Here is a 23610-nt window from a genome sequence, read left to right as displayed (position 1 = left end):
GAGTTGTTGGTCTATAGTACAGAACAGATTGAACTCTTTGACTATAGCCACCAAATCTTTGAGGGTGGTAATCATGCCCTACCTGAGTCAGACCTTCTGCAGCCCAACCACTTACATCTTTCAGCTGATTTTAATAACACATTTCTATCTCCTCACTATCCATCTCTCACAATAACGTAGAACAAGGGGAGCAGAAATTAAGTATCAGCCCATCAACCCTAGCAACCCACGAATAGGAATTCCACAGAGAAAGAACAGAAAATGGAAGAGGGAAGATATTTCACAGATAAAGAAAGGAAAAAAATTCATGTCAAAAGGGTCCACAGATTAGCATAAGTAATAAATGGCCCCCATGAGACCCTAATAACTATCAAGGAAAAAAAGCAGGCCAGCCTTAAAATGACACTAACACTAGCATCAGACTTTTTGTTTTCAAGATGGCTGTTACAAGACAGCAAAAAAAGCCGTTAGTGTTCTGAGGAGAATTACTTTGAAGCTAGGATTCTTTAGCCAAATTCTTAATCAAATGTAAAGACAAAGTTATCTTCTGAAGGGTGAAGATTTAGAAAAATGATTTTTCATACCCTTTATTGAAGGTGTTTGCCATCACAGTGACAGTGAAGACCGAGAAAGAGGAAGATAGGTATTTTGAGAAATTGTGATATTAATCTGAAAACCAATGCAAAGAAAGCATTGAAAGAAATAGGCAGTTAATTGTTGAGCTCCAAGAAAAATATCTTCAAGAATACAGGAATTCCACAGGATGAACGTGAGTAATAAACTGGAAAATATTAGCTAACCTGGCAAAGAAGAAATTTTATCTCACCACAAGAAAAAAAATAAATGCAATAAAATTCCAAGAAAAAATATTTGTCTGTTGGAGGAATGCAAGAAAGCAGAATCTATCTGAAATATCAAGAGCCTCCCGTGAGGGGCATAGTGGTCACGTTGCTGTCACTAGAGGTAATCCAGTGCTGGTGGCCTCGCAGACTATTGAGTGAATAATATTTACATTGTCACAATAAGCACTATCTACTGACTTTCAAGTTGTAGAATAAACATAGCAAAGTGCCGAAGTTATAATTAGGTTTTACCAAAGCAGATGTAGATATTATCTGTACTTACAATGCTAAAGTAAAAGTTGAGCTCATGTAAGGTGGGAAGCGGAGGGTAAAGGTAGAAATATTATTAGTATCCTTATCTTACAGAGTATACAAGAGAAACATGAAGTTGTTGATACAAAAAATATATATTTAAGTATTATTTGAAGCTACAAAGACACTGCATAGAACTAATGATCATGTTATTACTGCCAAAACTTGCAGACAGAGAGGAAGAGTGATAGAAGTGAGCAGCTTGTCTGTCATCACAAAGAATGAAAAATATCCAAACCCTGTGGTTCCAGATACGCTTAGTAGATAATCTCTGAAGTTGATAAATCAGTAAATACAAGTATAAGCACGTTACTTGGCAGTGTGGAGGTGACCACCGGAAGAACTGCCAACAGGAAGTTGACCTGATGACTGAAACCAGATTGTGTCTGTAATGTCGTACTTCCCTGGCTCTGTCACCGCACCTGTCTTAGATTCACAGGGGTCACCGTGCCCTGGGTGTTTCATTTTTTAACCACGCAGCGTAATATTTAAAGACGTATGGTTCTAAGACTTTCCTTTACTGTGTTATCTAGGTACAAAAGAAGCCAGACAAAATTAAAGAGGATATCCTCACTGATAAAGATGAAAAGAAAAAAGGAATGTGGGATTCCATTAAAAGGTAATTACCAGTGAATTTTTTTAACCTATAAGCATAGATCCATCAGGAATCTTGCATGTGGCAGGCTTGCAGATGGTGCACATCTAAGTAAAGCATTGGTCCTCTCTCGTGGGATGAGATTGATACATAAAATGTTAATAAAACGGAATAGGAAACTGGAACTGTGGGACAGCTGAGGGTAAGGTGCTCTGCAAACCCTGGGAGCAAAAGGCTGTATCTAGTGAGGAGGAACCTCTGACAAGATTCCTTGGAGAAGCGTGTGGTTAAGAGGGGCTGTGAAGGAGGGATAAGATCTCAGAACTGGAGATGGGAGTGAAAGTGTGAAGTCAAAAAGATTGAGTATGTTCACAGGAACAGAAAGTAGCCCAGCTTAGCAGAGACCCTGGACATTGAGATAATAGGGAATCTATAAATTGGGTTGGGGTCTGTATTAATCAAAGCAGGACTGATTGGCTCACATGTGTTGAGTCCAGGAGCAGAGCTGGCTTTGGGCATTCAGGTGTTGTGGTCCAGAAACTCTTCCTCCATGTCTCAGTTCTAGTCTCTGTGCCTCCTTCATTTTCAGATAAAGTTTTAGAAGAAGAAATTTGCCATCTCCAGTGGGAAGAGATTGCTTCTTTCCAGAAAGTCCCAGGGCTGACTCATTGGTCCACTTCTTAGCCATTTGTCCCAAATGGGGGTCACTGTAACTCTGACCATGCTTGGGTCATATGCCTACCTCTGGAGCCAGTGAGAGGTCCTATCCCACCTAGACCTCACAGAATGAAAGTGGAGAAGGAATGCCGCCCCCCCCCCCGTCCAAATACTAGGTTATTGTTACTGGAAGTATAAAGGGTGTTAGGTGAGGAAACACAAAAGCTGTCTGCTATAGATCCACATTGTAAAGAACTCTGAAAGTCCATCTCAGAGATCTGTGCTTCATTTGAGTTATGATGAAGAACCAGAGATAATCTTAATCAAAGGTAAGAAATAGAAATTTGAGGCCAGATAGATCCAACAACCTAGGCAGATTTTATGTTGCCAATCCAAAGCACTCCCATCATTTGGGATTGTGCGCAGTTTATGCCTCTTTTTCTGTAGTTGACTTCTTGTTTGGAAGAATGGTGTTCCTCTTCCTTTACGTGCATTGAACTGTTACTGATTGACAAGGGCTCAAACCCTCTAGTTTTGAGATCATTTGGAGAGTAGTATGTTTGACAGGATAATGAAGCAGAATGTGGGCATTTTAAGGGTATTTGTCCATTGGCTTCCATTAAAACCAGAAGGTGGAGACAAGAATGAATACAGGTGACCATCAAACCGTAGCACAGCCACTTGCTGTACAGAAAGTACCAGAAGCAAATACTGCTATGTTGGGAAAGGAGAAGGAGCACGTTTGGGACGGTAACTCCTCCAGACACATAAATACTGTGTATAATATAATGCTTTCACTTTTTTATCTTAAGTTTAATCATAACTTGGGAGTATCAACTGTATTTTTCTTATTTGGGAGATTACAATAAGAAAAGATTTGAAAAATACTGTCATAAAAATTCCTGTTTGGCAAAATATATCTCTAGTGATTATAGTTTATTCTTTTCCAAATTTTAGTCATTCTAAATATCTGCACATATAAAAATAAAAGTTTAATTAAATAAAATTTTTACCTAGGAAGAAAAAAATTATACATTATAAATACCCCAAATGAAAGATCCAGTCATTTTGTGTATGAGATGGCGCTTATTTTGAGAGGCTTTCCTAATTTTATTGCGTATTAAATTTAGTATTTAGGTATGTAAAGTTTACAAATCCATATTAAGAAGCTATCAATACTCTCTTATTCAAGTTTCACAAGAAGGTTGCATAAAGAAAAAGACAAAAAGGAAGCAGATGTTCTAAACATATTTTCAGTTGCTTCTGGCCATTTATATGAACGCTTTTTAAGGTAGGTATATTTTTTATCTAAAGCTTTGAAAATAGTACATGGTTCAAAAAGAATTTCAAGAGTTCAGAAGAATAAAAGAGCGTACAGTGAAATAATCCCCCTGTTTTCTTATTAACCTGTCTCCTTCCAACAGGAAACCAGTATTTTCAGAGCTTGCCAAAGACATACGTAGATAAGCAAATACATTTTCTTCATTTTTAACTTTTTACTTAAGCAGTAACAACGTTTGTTGTTCTGTATCTTGCTTTTTTCTTTCTTTTTGAAGATTATTAATTGAGAGTGAGCAAGCATGAGCAAGGAGGGGGAGGGAGAGACTCTCAAGCAGACTCCCCACTGAGCACGGAACTTGATCTCACAACCCTGAGATTACCTAAAATTATGAGAACAGTATGTGTGTATATATATATATATATATATATATTTTAAAGATTTTATTTATTTATCAGAGAGAGAAAGAGCACACATGCAAGCAGGGGGAGCAGCAGGCAGAGCAGGCAGAGGGAGAAGTCCCCGCCAAGTAAGGAGTCCCATGTGGGACTCGATCCCAGGACACTGGGATCATGACCTGAGCTGAAGGCAGTGGCTTAACCAACTGAGTCACCCAGGCACCTATATATATATATGTGTGTGTGTATATATGTATGTGTGTGTATATATATTTATATGCATATAAATATATATTTTTTAAGATTTTATTCATTCATTTAGAGAGCATGAGCAAGGGAGGGGCAGAGGGAAAGGGAAAGAGAGAATCTCAAACAGGCTCCACACTGGGCATGGAGCCCAGTGTGGGGCTTGATCCCGTGACCCCAAAATCATGACCTGCACTGAAATCAAGAGTTGGATGCTTAACCGACTGAGCCACCCAGGTGCTCCAAGCAGTATATTTTTAAAATACAGTTAAATTCCATGAGTTTGATTGATTTGGAATATTGGTGTTCTCTATGGCTAGGAAATGAACATACGTTGTAACAATATGATATATGAGAGAAAGTATATGTAGTAAATTTCCCTTTTCTGTTGAGGAAATACCTTATTTTATAAAAAAGACGGGTGGGGTAAGAGGAGGAAAGCTTAATTCCTAACTACAAAAGGCTATTTTTTTAACCTTTTATATAGAAGGATATCAGAGAATCCCTCAAAACTATTTGAATATATCTTGGTATTTAATATGGAAATATAGATACACCTGTATCTTCCCTGGTCAGAGATCTAGCGTAGCAAGACAAGTGGTCTGTCCAGTGAACTTACTAATAGAGATTATTCAACTCCTGCAGTTTTGTACACCTGGTATTAATGACACAGTAATAGGGTAGAGATGAGAAGGTAGTTCAACTTAACAAGGCTATTTCAGAGTCAACTGGAAAAAATGAAAAGCAATCGATTTATTCTATGTGGTGTGTGTGTGTGTGTGTGTGTGTGTGTCCTTATATATTACATACTTGATGAGGAACCATAATTTGTGAAGGTACTTCAGTCTGCTTCTCCATAATTCAGAGTGAAAGCTTAATATCTTTAAGTAAGTGTGTGTATGTGTGTGTGTAATAATTAAAAGCCTTAGGAAAAACAGAGTGAACTCCTATTGATATTAACTTACTGGGTTTAACATTCCTATTTTATACAGAATTATGATGCTTTCTGTTTTACGTAACACCAAAACACCTGTGAAATTCTGGTTTCTAAAAAATTATCTCTCACCAACATTTAAAGTAAGTACATTAATCTTTTTATTATAGAATAGTTCAATATTTGAAGAGTAAATTCTTTATATCGTAAGTTCACATAATTTCAGAATGAGTCTTTTGAAATTACCACTTTTAATCAATTTTAAAACTTTGGTATTCACTATTTTATCTGAAGAAAAATTCTATGCTGTTTTTATTTAAGGAAGTGTTTAAAAAGACAGAAGGGGATGGTTTATTTTTAACTAAATTCAAAATCAGAAAGATGAGTGGTTTTTCATGGTAATGAATATAATTAAATAAAATTTGGCAATGAAAGACATGTACAGATTGTCAATAAAAAGAATTAGATTGTCCTAATTTTGCTAAGATAGGCTGGGACAGTCGTATCTGAGAATATGAAAATTGCACCGTAGGAAATAGCTGGATAATTCTGAGAACAAAGAGGCTTTTCTGTCTTGGTGCAGCATGCTGTGGCTGTGGGGCTGGTTTGGGTACCATATGCAAAATGGCGCCCTGCATCTGGAGACGTGTTCAGATGGTCAACCGCTCTTACCCCTTACTCAGCCTCACGCCCCTGCCACAAAGTGTACCCTGTGTCTCCCTATTCTCATGACAGATTCATCAGATTTCATGGAAGTTAGAGTCTCATTCAGTAGCAGTTCAAAGGCTTTCTCCTCCTCTAATCCAAAACCAGGGGTAAAAGCAGAAGTAAGCATGGCCAGCCATGTTTGTATTCCTGTTGCCAGCGTGTTGCTGAGAGCTTTTCCTACGTAGTTGCTCTTCGTAAAAGTCTATTCCCGGCAAAGCAAGACTCAGAAATTGTATAACCTCCCAGCCTAGACAGCTGGGAGGTATCCAAGCCCACCCTCAGGTTCAGAGGTTAACTAGAAGAACTCAAAGAACTAAGAAGAGCCATTATCCTGCCAGTTAGGGTTTAGCACAGCAATACCTGACAGCTGACACCTTGTGGCTCAGAGCCCCAGCCGGACGTCCCACTGTTAGCATAGACTCTTTGGTGTGGCCCCAGGCAGGACAGTAGACGGCAGAGGTTACCTCCCAGGAGCCCTGGGCAAAGGGCCCAACCTTTCTTTGAGCAAGATTTGTCCTTTAAAGCCCAGGCCTGAGATCAAACAGCCACTTCGGAACGTAGCTACTTAGGAACATGACCCCAAGCATTCTGCCCTCGGAGCCCAAGTGCTTAACCCTATGTCACTGCCTCTCCCGCCACCACCACCAAGAGTGACACCTCACGTGCTCATTTAGAAGCAGATAAACAATTGAAAAAGAACCCATAAATATAAACAAGAAGTCATACTAGTTTGTTACCCAGTTTTTGATGTTATCCTATGAGGCGAACACTGCACACAGGCATTAATTCTGCACAAACTGAGACAGCTCCGCCCAGAGAGTCTCTCCGCAGGCAGGAGCCTGTGCGGTAGAAATACATGCCGCGGCTGCGTGTGTTCTTCCGCTACCACGTGGCCAGAAGTCATGGCGTATCTGAAATAATACCTCCCTTCTTTGGGGAATTTCATTCTTTTGCCTCAAAATGCTTATCTTTTTGAAACTTTTCAGTGAAGTACAATGTGTACAAATTGTAAGTGTGCAGCTTTGTTGAATTTTTACGAAGTTAAAACACCTGTGTAACCAGTCAAATGCAGAAATTACTAGTACCCTAGATCCTTTCCTTCCAGTTTTCAAAACCTACCTTCAAATCCTTGCTGACTTATACCTACTTAGGAAATAATCCTTTCCTGACCACACAGTCTGAAGTTATAGTCCCTTCTGATTTCCATTCTGCTTCCCTCCCCTTTTTACTTTCCCCTAGCACTGTGTTCTACAGGTGACTCAACTGTTTCATTCATTTTCTACGGACCCCTCGAAAGCCTTAGGAGGGCCATGATTTGTGTCTGTTTTGTTCACTTCTGTATCCCTAGGCCCTAAAAAAGTACCCGACACCTAGTGCGTGCTCAGTGAAAATGTTAATGCATATTTGCTGATGAGAGAGCTTTTCTACTTTCTCCTAACACGTTTTTTTTAAAATTTTGAAATCAAAACAATGATTCTCAGCAACCGTTCTAGCCATAATTGCAGCATTTCAATGCACAGATAAAACCAGAGCTTACAATAAGGAACGTAATTTAAATCTACACTGTTTTTAAAAAAGCAGAAGGAAAATTAAACTAGGTGTAAAACCAGCAACAAGCTCCAAATGAGAACTGAGGAAGAAAGAGCAAATTTCTGTTTGCTAACCCATCTTCCCTCCCCCCAACCTTGAACACACTCCCTCTCAGTTTGGGGCTCATGAGCCAAACTTAGCCAACAGTGTGTTAATGAAATACTGCCCTCAACAAGGTAAGATACTCGAAGTCTGTAAGACTCTGAGTCCAAGTGGCACCTGGGTGGCTCAGTGGATTAAACCCTCTGCCTTCAGCTCAGGTCATGATCCCAGGGTCCTGGGATCGAGCCCCACATTGGGCTCTCTGCTCTGCAGGGAGCCTGCTTCCCCCTCTCTCTCTGCCTGCCTCTCTGCCTACTTGTGATCTCTGTCAAATAAATAAATAAAATCTTTAAAAACAAAAAGATTCTGAATCCAATACCAAAACATCCAGAACCACAATGACTACCCTGGATTTTTAATTCTTGAATTAAATAGTCGTCAATCTCAAACATGAAACTCATGTAGAAAACCCAGTTTATCAATTTATAGCTCATTTTGTGTGTGTGTGTTTTTTTTTTTTTTTTTGCCCTCCCTCTTCCTGTTGTCTCTGGGTAGCCCGCATGTTGACATACCCATGCACCGTGTGACGCATCGGTATTCCCAGATCCCAGACACCTTTCCTTGTAGAGTCAGGCTTTCTCAAGTCAAATGTTGGTAGTAAGAACTAGGGGAGCATTTATCTTATTTAACAAACTTGGTGTTCAATATGGCATAACTATTCCTTAATGTCATTAGATTACATAGTTTCATGTATGCTTGTATTTTTATATTGGTCAGTGTTTGCATATTCCTCATTAATAGGTGTACGTTGTAGAAGTCGTCTAGACGTTTTGCCAAGTAGTTTGTAACAATTTATGGTAAACTCTGCTTTTTAAATGTTAATTTTTTTCTCTAAAACAAAAATGATTTTCTCCTCCTTGAGCATATTCTTTGGTTTGTGTGTATGTGTGTGTTTGTAGGAGGTGATTCCTCACATGGCCGAGGAGTATGGCTTCCAGTATGAACTCGTGCAGTACAGGTGGCCCAGCTGGCTCCATCAGCAGACTGAAAAACAGAGGATTATTTGGGGTTACAAAATTCTTTTCCTCGATGTCCTCTTCCCTCTGGCGGTGGACAAAATCATTTTTGTTGATGCTGACCAGGTGATAAGATTAACTGTAGTTTTTGGTGGTACTTAAACTTTTTTTGCACTTCTGTCTGGGTGTAGGACTCAGTTTATATTGCTAGTGTTCATCATTATCTTTGTTGCTATGCTACGTAAAAATACATGACATGAATGGGACACATAAAGGAAGTGTCTTAAAAAAAAAAAAAAAAAGCTGTCAGAATTCCAGGAGAAACTCAAATGTATGTGCAAGCAGTACCATTTACTATCTGGGACATGGCAATTTTCTCCCTGAAGTAGTAGTTTTTTTTAAATTTTGGTAATTAAAAAAGTACTGATCCTAGTCACAATAAAAGTAGTTGTCTGGGGGCGCCTGGGTGGCTCAGTGGGTTAAGCCGCTGCCTTCGGCTCAGGTCATGATCTCAGGGTCCTGGGATCAAGTCCCGCATTGGGCTCTCTGCTCAGCAGGGATCCTGCTTCCCTCTCTCTCTGCCTGCCTCTTTATCTACTTGTGATCTCTCTCTGTCAAATAAATAAATAAAATCTTTAGAAAAAAAAAAAAGTAGTTGTCTGAGTTCCTATGAATATGAGCTGATTATTTAAAATAAGCTCTTTCTTCTTGCTAAAAAAAAAAAAATTGGTGATTATAGACAACTCTCATTTCCTTCCAAGGGAGAAAAATGTCCCAACTTTGGCTACTAAAAACCATTACAGTAATCAGGTTTCAAAATTTATATATCCAAAAATTGTGACTTTTCCCCTTCCCTCCCTTCCATGTCTTTGTAATCATAAATGGGAAAAAAATATTTGAAAAATACACAGAATTTTTAAGTAGAACAGTAAAATGTAAATATTAACATTATATGAATTAAGAGTACAAGTTAGTTCAATTTATACTTAGGACAAAAAGTACACTGTTCAAATCCTATATTAGAATTTACTTATATTGTAAACTTTTATTATTTTTATAGTGTTTTCCAAATTGATCTATATGAATCATTATAATTAAAAAGAAAGGGAGGTTGGGGGAACAGGTGGTGGGTGATGGGGAGGGCACGTTTTGCATGGAGCACTGGGTGTTGTGCAAAAAGAATGAATACTGTTACGCTGAAAAAATAAATAAAAAGGGAAAAAAAAAAATTAAAAAAAAAATAAATAAAGAAAAAAAGAAAAAAAAAAAAAAAGAAAACAAGCAAATGTGGTTGATGAACAAAGCACTTCCAAATATACCATTTAACATAAAATACATTTCTTCTACCTTCCCCCGATTTACACAGTGATATTTTCCAGCAGGCTTGAATCTGTTAAAAAATACGCCTGGTGATGCAGTTGATTGAGCGCTCAGCTCTTGGTTTCAGTTCAGGTCATGGTCTCAGGGTCATGGTCTCAGGGTCATGGGAACGTGCTCTGCATCAGGCTCAGCACAGAGTCGGCTTGGGATTCTTTCCCTCCCCCTCTCCTTTTCACCCTGCTCATGCTCACGTGCTCTCTCTAAAATAAATAAAATCTTAAAGAAAAAAGGAACTTACTACTGTTATTTCATTAAAGCCATTAAGGATAATCAAGAGGTTTTTCTTTATCATTCACACTAATATTTGCCAATATTACAATAATGGAGATTTATCATAAGATGATTTTGAATTACTAATCTATATCTTGATAAACTAAGAGTAATCAAGTAAGAATACTTGTGAAATATTAATTTATTTCCAAAGTACATTTTGTTTAAACTATCTTGATTGAAGTGGCATCACAAGGGGCCCCTGGGTGGCTCTGAGCTCAGCTCAGGTCATGATCTCGGGATCTTGGGATCAAGCTCTTTGTCAGTCTCTACACTTGGCAGGAAATCTGCTCATCCCTCTCCCTCTCTGCCCCTCCCCTACTCATGCTCTCTGCCAAATTAATAAAATTTTTGAAAAAATAAAATGATGTAACAGACTGTCCTTATTAATGAATAAGATCACTGTCATATAGACTAAGCATAGACATTTTTTGTTTCTTTTTTTTTTTTAAGATTTTATTTTATTTGAGAGAGAGCACACAAGCAGGGGGAGGGACAGAGGGAGAAGCAGCCTCCCCACTGAGCAGGGAGCCCGACTTCAGGCTCAGTCTCGGGGCCCCAGGATCATGATCTGAACAGAAGGCAGATGCTTAACCAACTGAGTCACCCAGGCGCCCGTTTCTTTCACGTGAAAGAACAAGAGAAGAAATAACTCCGTAAACTCCTTGCTGCTTGAAAGAGCTGTGAGAAAAGCACTATTCTCTTTATTTCTACAATCAGGTGATTATTTGAGATTCACATAAAAAGGGCTTTATAATAACATAATATTATTTTATAATCTTCATCAGAGAAACAATTTTAATTATTTAGATTGTGAGACATGACCTAAAAGAAACCATTTTAATTATTTAGATTGTGAGACATGACCTAAAAGAACTCCGAGATTTCGATCTGGATGGAGCACCTTATGGGTATACTCCATTTTGTGATAGCCGCACTGAAATGGATGGATATCGTTTCTGGAAAAAAGGATACTGGGCATCACATCTCTTAAGAAGGAAATACCATATCAGGTAAGGAAATTTATACTTTTTAGTAACTAAATAAGTTACTGGATCACAATACTCAGTTTTCTTAGAAATCAGATAACAGTGGCAACCTGTTAGTGTCTATGGCATGCCCGTCACTCTTGCAAGACTTTACATGTACTAACCCGTAAAATCTCTATGACAACATTTTGAGATGCCGTCATCCCCAATTAACAGCTGTGGAAACCTGGAAACCGCAGCAGGCAGCATTCATGTGACTTTCCCAGGCTTATACCATTAGTGCATAGCTGAGCCAGGCATTAAACCCAATTAATAGGACTCAAGCGAGAGGCTCCTAACCACTAAAGATAAACTACTTGGTAACGTCACAAAATGAGCATGCTGTCTTCAAAGCTGTTGTTTTGGAGAGCCATGACTTTCATGGTGTCTTGGAAAAACTTGAGGTGACTCTACGAGGATATGGATCCTAACAGTATTATAATGAACTTCAGACCCGTTGGAAACCGTGTTGGACATTGGGAGAAATTTTATGAAAAGTTTCATCATTAGTAGACCCAGGGATATCTAAAAGTCAGTCCCATCCCTGTGGACCGTCACTGGGGGAAAGTAAAAGTCCGTGAACAACATGGGCCACCAAAGACTCCTCACCTTTGCAGTGCCTTGTATGTGGTGGATCTCAAGAAGTTCAGGAGAATTGCAGCAGGAGACAGGCTCCGGGGCCAGTACCAAGCTCTCAGTCAAGATCCAAACAGTCTTTCAAACCTCGATCAGGTAGGTAGAATGTTCATAGACTCATTTTCTTCTCTTTTTTTTCTTTTCTTTTTAAAATTTTATTTTATTTTTTCAGTGTTTCAAGATTCACTTTTTTATGCACCACACCCAGTGCTCCATGCAATGCGTGCCTCCTTAATACCCACCACCAGGCTCACCCAACCCCTACCCCCCTCCCCTCCAAACCGCTCAGTTTGTTTCTCAGAGTCCACAGTCTCTCATGGTTCGTCTCCCTCTGATTTCCCCCAACTCACTTCTCCTTTCCATCTCCCAGTGTCCTCCGTGTTATTCCTTACGCTCCACGAGTAAGTGAAACCATATGATAATTGACTTGCTCTGCTTGACTTATTTCACTCAGCATAATCTCCTCCAGTCCCATCCACATTGATAAAAAAGTTGGGTATTCATCCTTTCTGATGGCTGAGAAATATTCCATTGTCTATATGGACCATATCTTCGTTATCCATTCATCTGTTGAAGGTCATCCTGTCTCTTTTCAGAGTCTGGCGATTGTGGACATTGCTGCTGTGAACATTGGGGTACAGATGGCCCTTCATTTCACTACATCTGTATCTTGGGAGTAAATACCCAGTAATGCCATTGCAGGGTCATAGGGTAACTTTATTTTTAATTGTTTGAGGAATTTCCACTCTGTTCTCCAAAGTGGCTGCACCAGCTTGCATTCCCACCAGCAGTGTAAGAGGGTTCCCCTTTCTCCACATCCTCTCCAACACTTGTTTCCTGTCTTGTTAATCTTTGCCATTCTAACTGGTGCAAGGTGGTATCTCAGTGGGGTTTTGATTTGAATCTTCCTGATGGCTAATGATGATGAATATTTTTTCATGTGTCTGTTAGCCATTCATATGTCTTCTTCAGAGGAGTGTCTTTTCACATCTTTTGCCCATTTCTTGACTGGATTATTTGTTTTTTGGGTGTTGAGTTTGAGAAGTTCTTTATAGATCTTGGATACTAGCCCTTTACCTGATGTGTCATTTGCAAATACAAAAACACTCCCATTCATAACACATTTCATGTACAAAAATCAACTCAAAACACATCATAGATCTAAAGATAAAATGTAAAACTATAAAGCTTTTAGAAGATAGGAGAAAATCGTTTATGCACATGTTTTTAGACCTGTTAAAAGTGTGACTCATATTAGAAAATAATTGACAAATATATTAAAAAAACTCTCAAAACTCATTAATAAGAAAGAAAACAATCTCATTTTTAAAAAATCAGAAACAAAATAGAGACCCCAGAAATGGACCCTCAACTCTGTGGTCAACTAATCTTAGACAAATCAGGAAAAAATATCCAGTGTAAAAAAGACAGTCTCTTCAATAAGTGGTGTTGGAAAAATTGGACAGCCACATGTAGAAGAATGAAGCTGGACCATTCTCTTACACCACACACCAAGATAAACTCTAAATGGTTGAAAGACCTCATGTGAAACAGGAATCCATCAAAATCCTAGAGGAGAACACCAGCAGCAACCTCCTTGACATTGGCCACAGCGACTTCTTTCAAGACAGGTCTCTAAAGGCAAGGGAAACAAAAGCAAAAATGAACTTTTGGGACATCATCAAGATAAAAAGCTTTTGCACAGCAAAGGAAACAGTCAACAAAACTAAGAGGCAACCCACGGAATGGGAGAATGTATTTACAAATGACATATCAGGTAAAGGGCTAGTATCCAAGATCTATTAAGAGCTTCTCAAACTCAACAGCCAAAAAAACAAATAATCCACTCAAGAAATGGGCAAAAGATGTGAAAAGACACGTCTCCAAAGAACATACAAATGCCAACAGACACATGAAAAAATGTTCCACATCATTAGCTATCAGGGAAATTCAAATCAAAACCCCACTGAGATACCACCTTATACCAGTTAGAGTGACAAAAATTAACAAGACAGGAAACAAGTGTTGGAGAAGATGTGGAGAAAGGGGAACCCTCTTACACTGTTGGTGGGAATGCAAGCTGATGCAGCCACTCTGGAAAACAGTATGGAGTTTCCTCAAAAAATTAAAACTAGAACTACCCTATGACCCAGCAATTGCACTACTAGGTATTTACCCCAAAGATACAGGCTTAATGAAAAGAAGGGGGACCTGCACCCCAATGTTCATAGCAGCAATGTCCATAGTAACCAAACTGTGAAAGGAGGATGCCCTTCAACAGATGAATGGATAAAGAAGATGTGGTCCATATATATTATTCAGCCATCAGAAAGGATGCATACCCACCATTTGCATCAACGTGGATGGAACTGGAGGGAATTATGCTAATGAAATAAGTCAAGCAGAGAAGGACAATTATCATATGGTTTCACTCATGTGGAACATAAGCAATAGCACAGAGGACCACAGGGGAAGGGAGGGAAAACTGAATGGGAAGAAATCAAAGAGGGAGACAAACCATGAAAGACTCTGGAATCCAGGAAGCAAACTGAGGGTTACAGAAGGGAGGGGGTGGGAGTTTAGGAGGACACATGACGTTATGAGCACTGGGTGTTATATGCAACTAATGATTCGTTGAACGCTACATCAAAAACTAATGATGTGTTATATTTTGGATAATTGAACATAATTAAAAAAATTAAAAAGCCAATCTTTAAAAAATAAAATATTTTAAAAATAAAAATTTTTAAATATCAGATTTTAACAGACACTTCAGCAAAGATGATGATCAAGTGGCAATAAGTCCATGGAAAGATGCTGAAGATGATTAGTCATTAGGGAAATGAGAACTAAAACTACAATGAATAATTCCACACTCCATTAAAATGGTTGATATTAAAAAGACCGAACTAAGTGTTGACAAGAGTGCATACATTGCTGATGAGCAGGTAAAAATGCTGTGACCCTGTTGGTGGGAATGCAAGCTGGTGCGGCCACTTTGGAAAACAGTGTGGAGGTCCCTCAAAAAAATTAAAAATAGAGCTGCCCTCTGACCCGGCAATTGCACTACTGGTTATTTACCCCAAAGATACAGGTGTAGTGAAAAGAAAGGCCACATGCACCGCAATGCTCATAGCAGCAATCTCCACGATAGCCAAACTGTGGAAAGAGCCAAGATGCCCTTCAACAGATGAATGGATAACGAAGGTATGGTCCATATATACAATGGAGTATTACTCTGCCATCAGAAGGGATGAATACCCAACTTTTGTATCAGCATAGACGGGACTGGAGGAGATTATGCTGAGTGAGATAAGTCGAGCAGAGAAGGACAATTATATGGTTTCACTTATATGTGGAACATAAGGAATAGCATGGAGGACTTTAGGAGAAGGAAGGGAAAAATGAAGGGGGGGGAGACGAACCATGAAAGACTATGGACTCTGAGAAACAAACAGGGTTTTTGGAGGGGGGAGGGTGGGGGGATGGGTTGGCCCAGTGATGTGTATTAAGGAGTATACGTCCTGCATGGAGCACTGGGTGTTATATGCAAACAATGAATCACGGAACACATCAAAACCTGTACAGTGACTAACATAATAAAAAATTAAAAATGCTGTAGACATTTTGAAAAACAGGCAGTTTCTTATGAATTTGAATTTACTCCTACCCTATGACCAGTCAGTCTACTTCAAGGGAAATAAAAGTATAAGTCTAGGGGCGCCTGGGTGGCTCAGTGGGTTAAAGCCTCTGCCTTCAGCTCAGGTCATGATCCCAGGGTCCTGGGATCGAGCCCTGCATCGGGCTCTCTGCTCTGCAGGGAGCCTGCTTCCCTCTCTCTCTCTGCCTGCCTCTCTGCCTCTTGTGATCTCTCTGCCAAATCTAAATAAATAAATCAATCTTTTTAAAAGTTGTCTATGAAGAGACTTGTGCATGAATAGATGTAGCAGCTTTATTTGGAAAGTCCAAATCCTACAACCACCCCGTATTCATTATCTATCGCTCCCTAACGGACCAGAAAACATAGCCGCTTGCAATAACAGTTTCAGCGGGGCCGGGAATCTGGGCCTGATGTAGCTGAGCGTTCTGCTCCACAGTCGCTCACGAGGCTGAAATCATCACGGCCCCAGGGACGGCCCTCTCCTCTGAAGACCTCACTGGGCTCGGTCACGCGTGGGCTTTTAGCAGGACTGTGAGGTCTTTTGTCACTTATGAGGTTCATTTGCCTTGTAAACTTTCTTTAACCCAGGTGTCAGCAGTCTGTGCTTAGAAAGCCTGGAGCATTATTTCCTAATAGGGAAAGAAAGGGTCCCCTCCAAGTCTGGAGGGCATGGTGCCAGCACGGTGACAGCAATGGCAGGAGCGGGCCCAGGGTGGGTGACCAGTGCACTGGTTCAGGACAGGCGGAGGCGGTGCGGCTGTCCATCTGGGGGCATGTGAGGTGGTGGGTGTCTGGGCTTCCCACTGCATCCCTGATGTCAGGGGTGATGTCCAGGACAGCTCTGGGCACAGTTCGAGCCCCCGGGTTCATCATCACACAACATGATTGGGTCATAGTAAGTATGTTAGTCGCTTAAGAATCACTATCTTAGGTCAGTGAATGTTTTTGTGAACTTGTTTGTAATCTTATTGGCATCATCAAGCTCATTCCCTCTGCCTAATTTCTGCACCTTGTTTAAATCATGTTTCTATAGGATCTCCCCAATAATATGATTTACCAAGTCGCCATTAAGTCTCTTCCTCAAGACTGGCTGTGGTGTGAAACATGGTGTGACGATGACTCCAAACAAAGAGCCAAAACCATTGATCTGGTGAGTGTGTGCACGATCGTCTGCGTGCAAGCACACCTGAACGCGTTCAAGCAGAATAGTTTCTCATTTGCAGCAGGATGGCACCCCCATGGCACCGGGCTGCCTCGTCTATCATGTACTGTTGTGTTCACCTAGGTTGGCCAAGTACAGTGCTGTGTCGGGGCCTCCAGGACCACCCCCAGGGTGGAGGAATCACTAAAAGGACTCCCGGGACTCAGAATATCGCCCTGCTCATGGCAGGGTGTCATGCCGTGTCCACACAGGGAAGAGGTGTGGGGGGCAAAGTCCAGAGCAAGCCAGGGGCAGGCTTCCAAGAGCCCGCTCCCCGGGCAGTCACGTGGGACCAGCTCAACCCCTGAAGCTGTGAGGAATTCCACAGCACTGGCGAGGTGCTGTGTCCCAGGGCAGCTCGTCAGGAACCCAGTGTGCAAGATTCTTACGGGGGGCTGCTCGCAAGCACTCTCCCTGCCTGTCGCATACCAGCCACTTAATACGGAAATACACTGAAAATTCCCAACATCCAAAAGGAAAGCAGGTTCAGTATAAAGCATGGGTCGGCACAGTTCAGGCACTGCGTACTAGTCTCACCAGGAATGACGGCAACACTCCTGAAACCCGAGTTCCCAGATGCCGGCCAAGGGCCATCCTTGCAAGCAGGCCGTGTGAAGGATGGCGATCTCGGGCTTGCTGCATTACTCTCTTGGGCACTTTTCAGGGGCGTCTGAAAGGAAGGCCAGGAGCTGCCTGAAGTGCTCATGGATTAACTATCATCTTAATGTATAACCAGTTTGGTTCTCCTGCCAGTATTTTTGCCAAATGAAGACGACCGAAATAATTCTGTGTCTACTAAATTATCCTTTACGTGTCTGCTTTTCTTCCTTTTGAGAAGTTTATTTTCATTTTGATGTTAAGCAGATCCTATGCTACACAGTGTAACTCTCCTAGATGTGAAATATTTGAAGCTAATTTCTTGTCCAGCTGTCTCGAACTCACATTCCAATACTTTATTATCTTTAATAGTTATGAGATATTGACATTCTTTTTCTTTAGAAAGAAAATGTTTTTTGTGCGAATTTAAGTTTTAAATAATTATTTACAAGTTCTTCGGTAAAAAAATAAGCTGTCAAAGTATTAGCATTCATACAGTTTTGAACAAAAGACAGGACAATAAAATAGACATTTTTCTAGGTATGCGTAGAAATGTGTAGGAAAAAAACGTAGCAGGCCAGCATGTCAGGTTGCAACCAAAGGTAATAGAATGTAGCAGAAATAATTAAGATGGCATTGTTAAGAAGAAAGAAGGGAATTTTCTAAAGACAGGTCAAGAACATGACTGAACGAAACTCCTAAGAGATTGTTAAGGTTGTGCTGGGACATAAAATGTTGTGACTCATACATCGGTGACAGAGGGTCTCCCGAGGGTCTCTAGTCCTTAGGTTCGCATGAGCTAACTATAACAAACCCTAAATTTCAGTGGTTTCTCCCTCACCTGAGTACAGATCCATGGGAGTATTCTGGCCGTGAGTAGCTTCCCTGTCCCCCATGACCCAGGGACCACCCTCTGTCCACTTGGGGCTCCTTCATCCTCGGAGGTCCTGTCATCTCTGTATCCATCTGGAGCTGATCTGCCCAGGATGGCGGCCACTTGCCACATGTGGACCCTGAGCGCTTAAAATGTTGCTAGTCTGAACTGAGATGGGCTATAAAGTGTAAGATAGGTTTTCAAGACTCGGTACAATAATAAGGTAAAAATCTCTTATTACTAATTTTTATACTTTTAACATATTGACTGATACTTTGGACATGGTTAAGTAAGATACAGTATTCAAATTTATTGCACCTGTTCTTTTTGTACTTCTATATGTCGCTCCTAGAAAATTTAAGATGACAGATGTCGTTTCCGTCATATGTCTGTTGTGTAGTGTTGATCCGGAGGGGAGGGGAAAAGTGGCAGGAATGCTTCCCGACTCCTAAGAGCCGTGGCCCCCTTGGGTGGGCATTGGCTGTGTGGCCACATGTAGATGTAAGAGGGGCTGAGGAATGGCATTCCCAATGGGCAGCTAAGGGATGGGTCTACGTCGAGAAAAGGTGGCGTAAGTTTTGGTGGACAGCTGGCCATCGCTCCCGCAGAAACACTTCAAAATGAGAGAACATGCTCATTTGGGCCAGCTCCTTGGGGAAAATGTTAAGGGAGGGCAGAAAAACCCCGAGGAAATGACCTAATGAAGAGAGGAAAGCACGACTAATGAAGGTGAGGAGAGCATTTATGAACGTCATGCCACCCTGCGCCGTTTCAGTCAGGGTTCTCAGCCTGGGCCTGACCGACGGTTAGCACCGTGTGGGGACTTCCTGCGCTCTGTGGGATGTTTCGCATGACCCTGGCCTTACCCGCTAGATGGCAGTAGCACGCCACCCCCAGGCCTGACACCCCAAATGTGTCCAGACCTTGTCAGAGCTGCCCCAGGGGCCGAATAGCCCTATTTAAGCACCACTGATACAGATCATAGGGGAAAAATACTGTAGCACAAAAATCAAGGAAAACATAGTATTTTTGACAGTTTCTGACACAATTAAAATGAAAGAAAATAGTTCCATTATCTTCACTTTATAGAACATATTGTCTGTGAGGTTAATTTCTGCGAAGAAAATCCTCTTTTCCTACTTCCTTCAGGAATATATGACTATAGACAAAAGCCACAGTGGAATGAACTGAAAATACCTGGTGGGGAAAGGGTCAAGACACGAGGCTCATGGCTCATAACCAGTAGCTTTCCCACAGGAATTAAGGGGGAAGCAAGTTGAGACAGCTGCAAGGGAATGTCGCGTAGAGCAGGCTTCCACATGCAGCCTCGGTGAGTGCCTTGGAGGGAGCAAACCGGAGGCTTGTGGAACCGCGGGGCGTTTGTGCTCCAACCCCGCCCTTCGTGTCTCCGTTCCTCACACGGCTCCAGCCGCACACTCTGGGGGCCCCTGTGACCTCTCTCCTCACACCTCCCGTGCAGCCCATCACAGCCCTCGTCCTCCGCACTGTCACCTGCGTCCACAGTCAGATCCTTCTCCTGTGAGACTTTTGCCTTTTAACCTTTTAATTTCCCGAGGAACTCCATGGTAGGACCAGTTACTCGCTGAGTAGTTTCACTGGGTCCCGTGTCAGTGGAACCTTGGAGACTGTCTTCCTCCTCTGTGTGGAGCACTAGACACCCCCCCCACACACACACAGACACACACACACACTGTATGGGTCTCGCCAGACACCCCCCTCTACACACACACACACACACACACACACTCTGTATGGGTTTTGCCACTAGTGAGCGTGCAGTTGGAACCTGACTACGGAGCCGCGCCCACTGGTTTTCCACTGTGTCAGGTAGACTAGTTAATATTTCTAGACATGAGATTTATAAACTACTCTGCATTTCACAGCTGTCAATATTTTGACAAACGAGTTCCAGTTAACTGATTTTCTTTTTCCAGTTAACTGACTTTAAATATCATCACAGTTGCTAAATAGAAGCGAGGCGTAAGAAGCGGAATGGTCATTTTTGCTAAAGAAACTCATGGGATTTCTAAAGGCTAAGCAGTACTTTTGTCTGTGGAAAACGGAAAGCATATAAACCAGACATTAGTCCAAAGAAAAGTTAAGAAAATATTTGTTAATGTAGTCTATGTTCTTTTACAGAATGGTCATGGAATTAGATCTTTTGTCAAAACAGTTTGCAGAATTGTTTGACAAACCACTTGTTAACCATGCGAATGTTTAGGGCTCCTGGGTAGCTCGGTCGTTAAGCATCTGCCTGCGGCTCAGGTCATGATCCTGGGGTCCTGGGATCGAGCCCCGCATCGGGCTCCCCGCTTGGCAGGGAACCTGCTGCTCCCTCTCCCACTCCCCCCTGCTTGTGCTCCCTCTCTCGCTGTGTCTCTCTGTCAAATAAAATCTTTAAAACACACACACACACACACACACAAAAGGATCAGAATGTTTTTAAAACAATTTTTGTTGAAATTTCTGATTGAGGGACGCCTGGGTGGCTCAGTCGGTTAAGCATATGCCTTTGGCTTGGGTTATGATCCCAGGGTCCTGGGCTCACGTCCCTCATCCAGCTTCTCCCTCTGCCTGCTTCTCGCCCTGGTTGTGCTTTCTCTCTCTCTCTCACAAAGAAATAAGTAAAATCTTTAAAAAATAAAAAATTTCTGATTGAGGTGTTTGCACTAAACACTTCTTGCTCACATAAAGTATGATTTGTCATTTCACTTGACCCTTTCTCTATTCAACTAACTAAAGAACTTTAAATATTTAGTACTTAGGACTCCGCTTTTTACAAAATGCGTTTTTGTTTGCTCTAGTGACTTAGTAATGTCCTCAAGCATTTCCTTTATGTTTCCTGAACAATGGTCAGTCCTTCCTTCCTCCCTCCGTTCCTTCTTTCCTTCCTTCCTTCCTTCTTTCCTTAGTTGAAGTATAACTAACATACGAGGGCAATAGTTTTTCATTAACAAAACTTTAATTAAATTCGCAGTGCAATAATCCCAAAACAAAAGAACCCAAGCTACAAGCTGCTGCCAGGATTGTCCCAGAATGGGTGGAGTATGACACTGAGATCCGACGACTGTTAGATCACCTGGAAAACAAGAAGAAAAATGCAAGTAAGTCACCCTTCTGCGGTGGTGTTGGAACCACGCATTGCATTAACTGAGAGTATAATAGATTACAAACTCATTTCTTGGTGAATTTATTAAATGATGAGATCAGAATTTCTTTAAGAAATTTCCTTTTTAATGTGGACTAAGCTCACAAATTAAATACGTGGACAGAGACTCTCTTCCCTGTGGAGAGAACTTCAGTCCATGTCACCGCAGAGCCCAGTGCTACGGCATCAGCCTCCTGACACAAGCAGTAAAAAAATCGAAGTAGAAAAATGCCTGTCTTTAACATTACACCGAATTTCCCAAATGGGAAAATCCAAGCCCTGAGTTTTCGTAAAAAACTTACATAGTAACTAGAAATATTACCTCCTATCTCCTAAATTAATCTCCTACAGAATAGGGATTTCCCGTGGGTTCCTGGTTCGAGCAGCCTTAGTCAGGGCTGCAGTGTGACTAGGATTCCATGTGCTTCCATTTCCAAGATTAAACTGTGGTTACCTGGGCATTTCATCACTCTGCATAAACCTTCAACAAATTAGTGTCGAATATTCCTTTAAAGCCGATGTAAACTTCTTGATTGCCTCATAACTCTCTTTCCTCTTCAGTGCCTAGTTCTCTGTTTTTCTTTACTGTTTTTTAAAAATAGCACTGAGCTCCAGTCCATGTTAGAGACTTTTCACAGGTTATATTAATCCTCAACAATAATTCTTTCCAGTGGTTCAGAATAAAATTCTTAATTTTATTAAGCTTTATTTTCTCAAGACATTCCAATGTTATATAAACATAAAAATGTTGTAAGTAAACTTTGTTACATAAGTGTGAAGTTGTGTTCATCTTGACTTTGTGTATTCCTTAACAAAACCAGTGTGATTGGGGCGCCTGGGTGGCTCAGCAGGTTAAAGCCTCTGCCTTCAGCTCAGGTCATGATCCCAGGGTCCTGGGATCGAGCCCCGCATTGGGCTCTCTGCTTAGCGGGGAGCCTGCTTCCTCCTCTCTCTCTCTGCCTACCTCTCTGCCAACTTGTAATCTCTGTCTGTCAAATAAATAAATAAATAAGTCTTAAAAAAAAAAAACAGTGTGGTTATTTTCTGAGAAGTTCAGTATTTAAAACACACTCATGTATTTTTAATTAATAAATTAAATAAGTTATTATTTTTTTAAAGATTTTATTTATTTATTTGACCGAGAGATTACAAGTAGGCAGAGAGGCAGGCAGAGAGAGAGGAGGAAGCAGGCTCCCTGCTGAGCAGAGAGCCGGATGCGGGGCTCGATCCCAGGACTCTGAGATCATGACCTGAGCCGAAGGCAGAGGCTTGACCCACTGAGCCACCCAAGAGTCCCAATGAATTAAATAATTTAATTAAGTGGCCATTTCAGTGCAGAAGAAGATTCTGTCAGTGTTGTAACGGAACTGTTTCGAAGAGAGAGATAAGACAGAGAAGGGGGAGAAAGGAAAAAAGGAAAAGAAAGGAAATTTTACTTAATAAGTTAAAAACATAAAGTAATATTTGTAATATGATTGATTCCATCTTAAAAATGGCATGTTTGTGTTTACGTATGTATTTATATATAATAATAGAAGTTTAAAAAAATTTTATGAAAGATTATTGCATTTTTTACTTAATTTTGAATTACAAATGTAAGATGTTATAAACAGTGAAACAATATGGAAGTATATAGTATAAAGTTGGAAGGCCTCTTACTCAGACACAAAGGGGCAGTCATTTTTAAGGCTGTGGTATACCTTTTGTAACTCTCGCATTTCTCATTGCAGCTGTATTAGTTTTCTAGGGACCACAGCCTAAGTGGCTTAAACAAAAGAAATTTTTTGTCTCACGGTTCTGGCAGCTTGAAGTTCAAGATCCAGGTGTGATTAGGGCTGGTTCCTTTTGAGGGCAGTGAGGGAGGATCTACCCCAGGCCCTCTTCTCAACTTGTAGGTGGCCCTTCTCTCTCTGGCTCCCTTTACCTTGTCTTCTCTCTCCATATATCTGTGTGCAGATGTCCTCCCCCAACAAGGACAGCAGTCATGTTGGATTAGGGTGTACCCTAATGGCGCCATTTTGACTTCATTACCTCTTTAAAGACTCTATTTCCAAATAAGGTCACTTTCTGAAGTTCTGCAAATTAGAATTCCACCATATAAATTTTGGAGGGAAACAGTTCAATCCATAACATGAATGGAGTTGAGGATATTGTCGTATGTTTAGGGGCCATTTG

General features: G+C 40.9%; 1 protein-coding gene across 5 annotated transcripts in view; it reads left to right on the top strand.

Moving 5' to 3' along the window:
- The window catches only part of UGGT2 (UDP-glucose glycoprotein glucosyltransferase 2), a 197136-nt gene that overhangs the window by 159795 nt on the left and 13731 nt on the right, over positions 1 to 23610 (top strand). For all 5 annotated transcript variants that reach the window (XM_045978339.1, XM_045978338.1, XM_045978337.1 and 2 more), the window contains exons 31-38: positions 1688 to 1773; positions 3599 to 3697; positions 5322 to 5406; positions 8563 to 8745; positions 11122 to 11282; positions 11915 to 12029; positions 16628 to 16744; positions 21265 to 21391. In XM_045978339.1, the coding sequence (XP_045834295.1) occupies positions 1688 to 1773; positions 3599 to 3697; positions 5322 to 5406; positions 8563 to 8745; positions 11122 to 11282; positions 11915 to 12029; positions 16628 to 16744; positions 21265 to 21391 (973 nt within the window). The remainder of the gene's footprint in view (positions 1 to 1687; positions 1774 to 3598; positions 3698 to 5321; positions 5407 to 8562; positions 8746 to 11121; positions 11283 to 11914; positions 12030 to 16627; positions 16745 to 21264; positions 21392 to 23610) is intronic.

This window comes from Meles meles, chromosome 14 (assembly GCF_922984935.1).
Source record: "Meles meles chromosome 14, mMelMel3.1 paternal haplotype, whole genome shotgun sequence".
Lineage (NCBI taxonomy): Eukaryota > Metazoa > Chordata > Mammalia > Carnivora > Mustelidae > Meles > Meles meles.
Note: the sequence above shows the minus strand (reverse complement) of the source record. Positions and strands in the feature narration are given on the sequence as shown.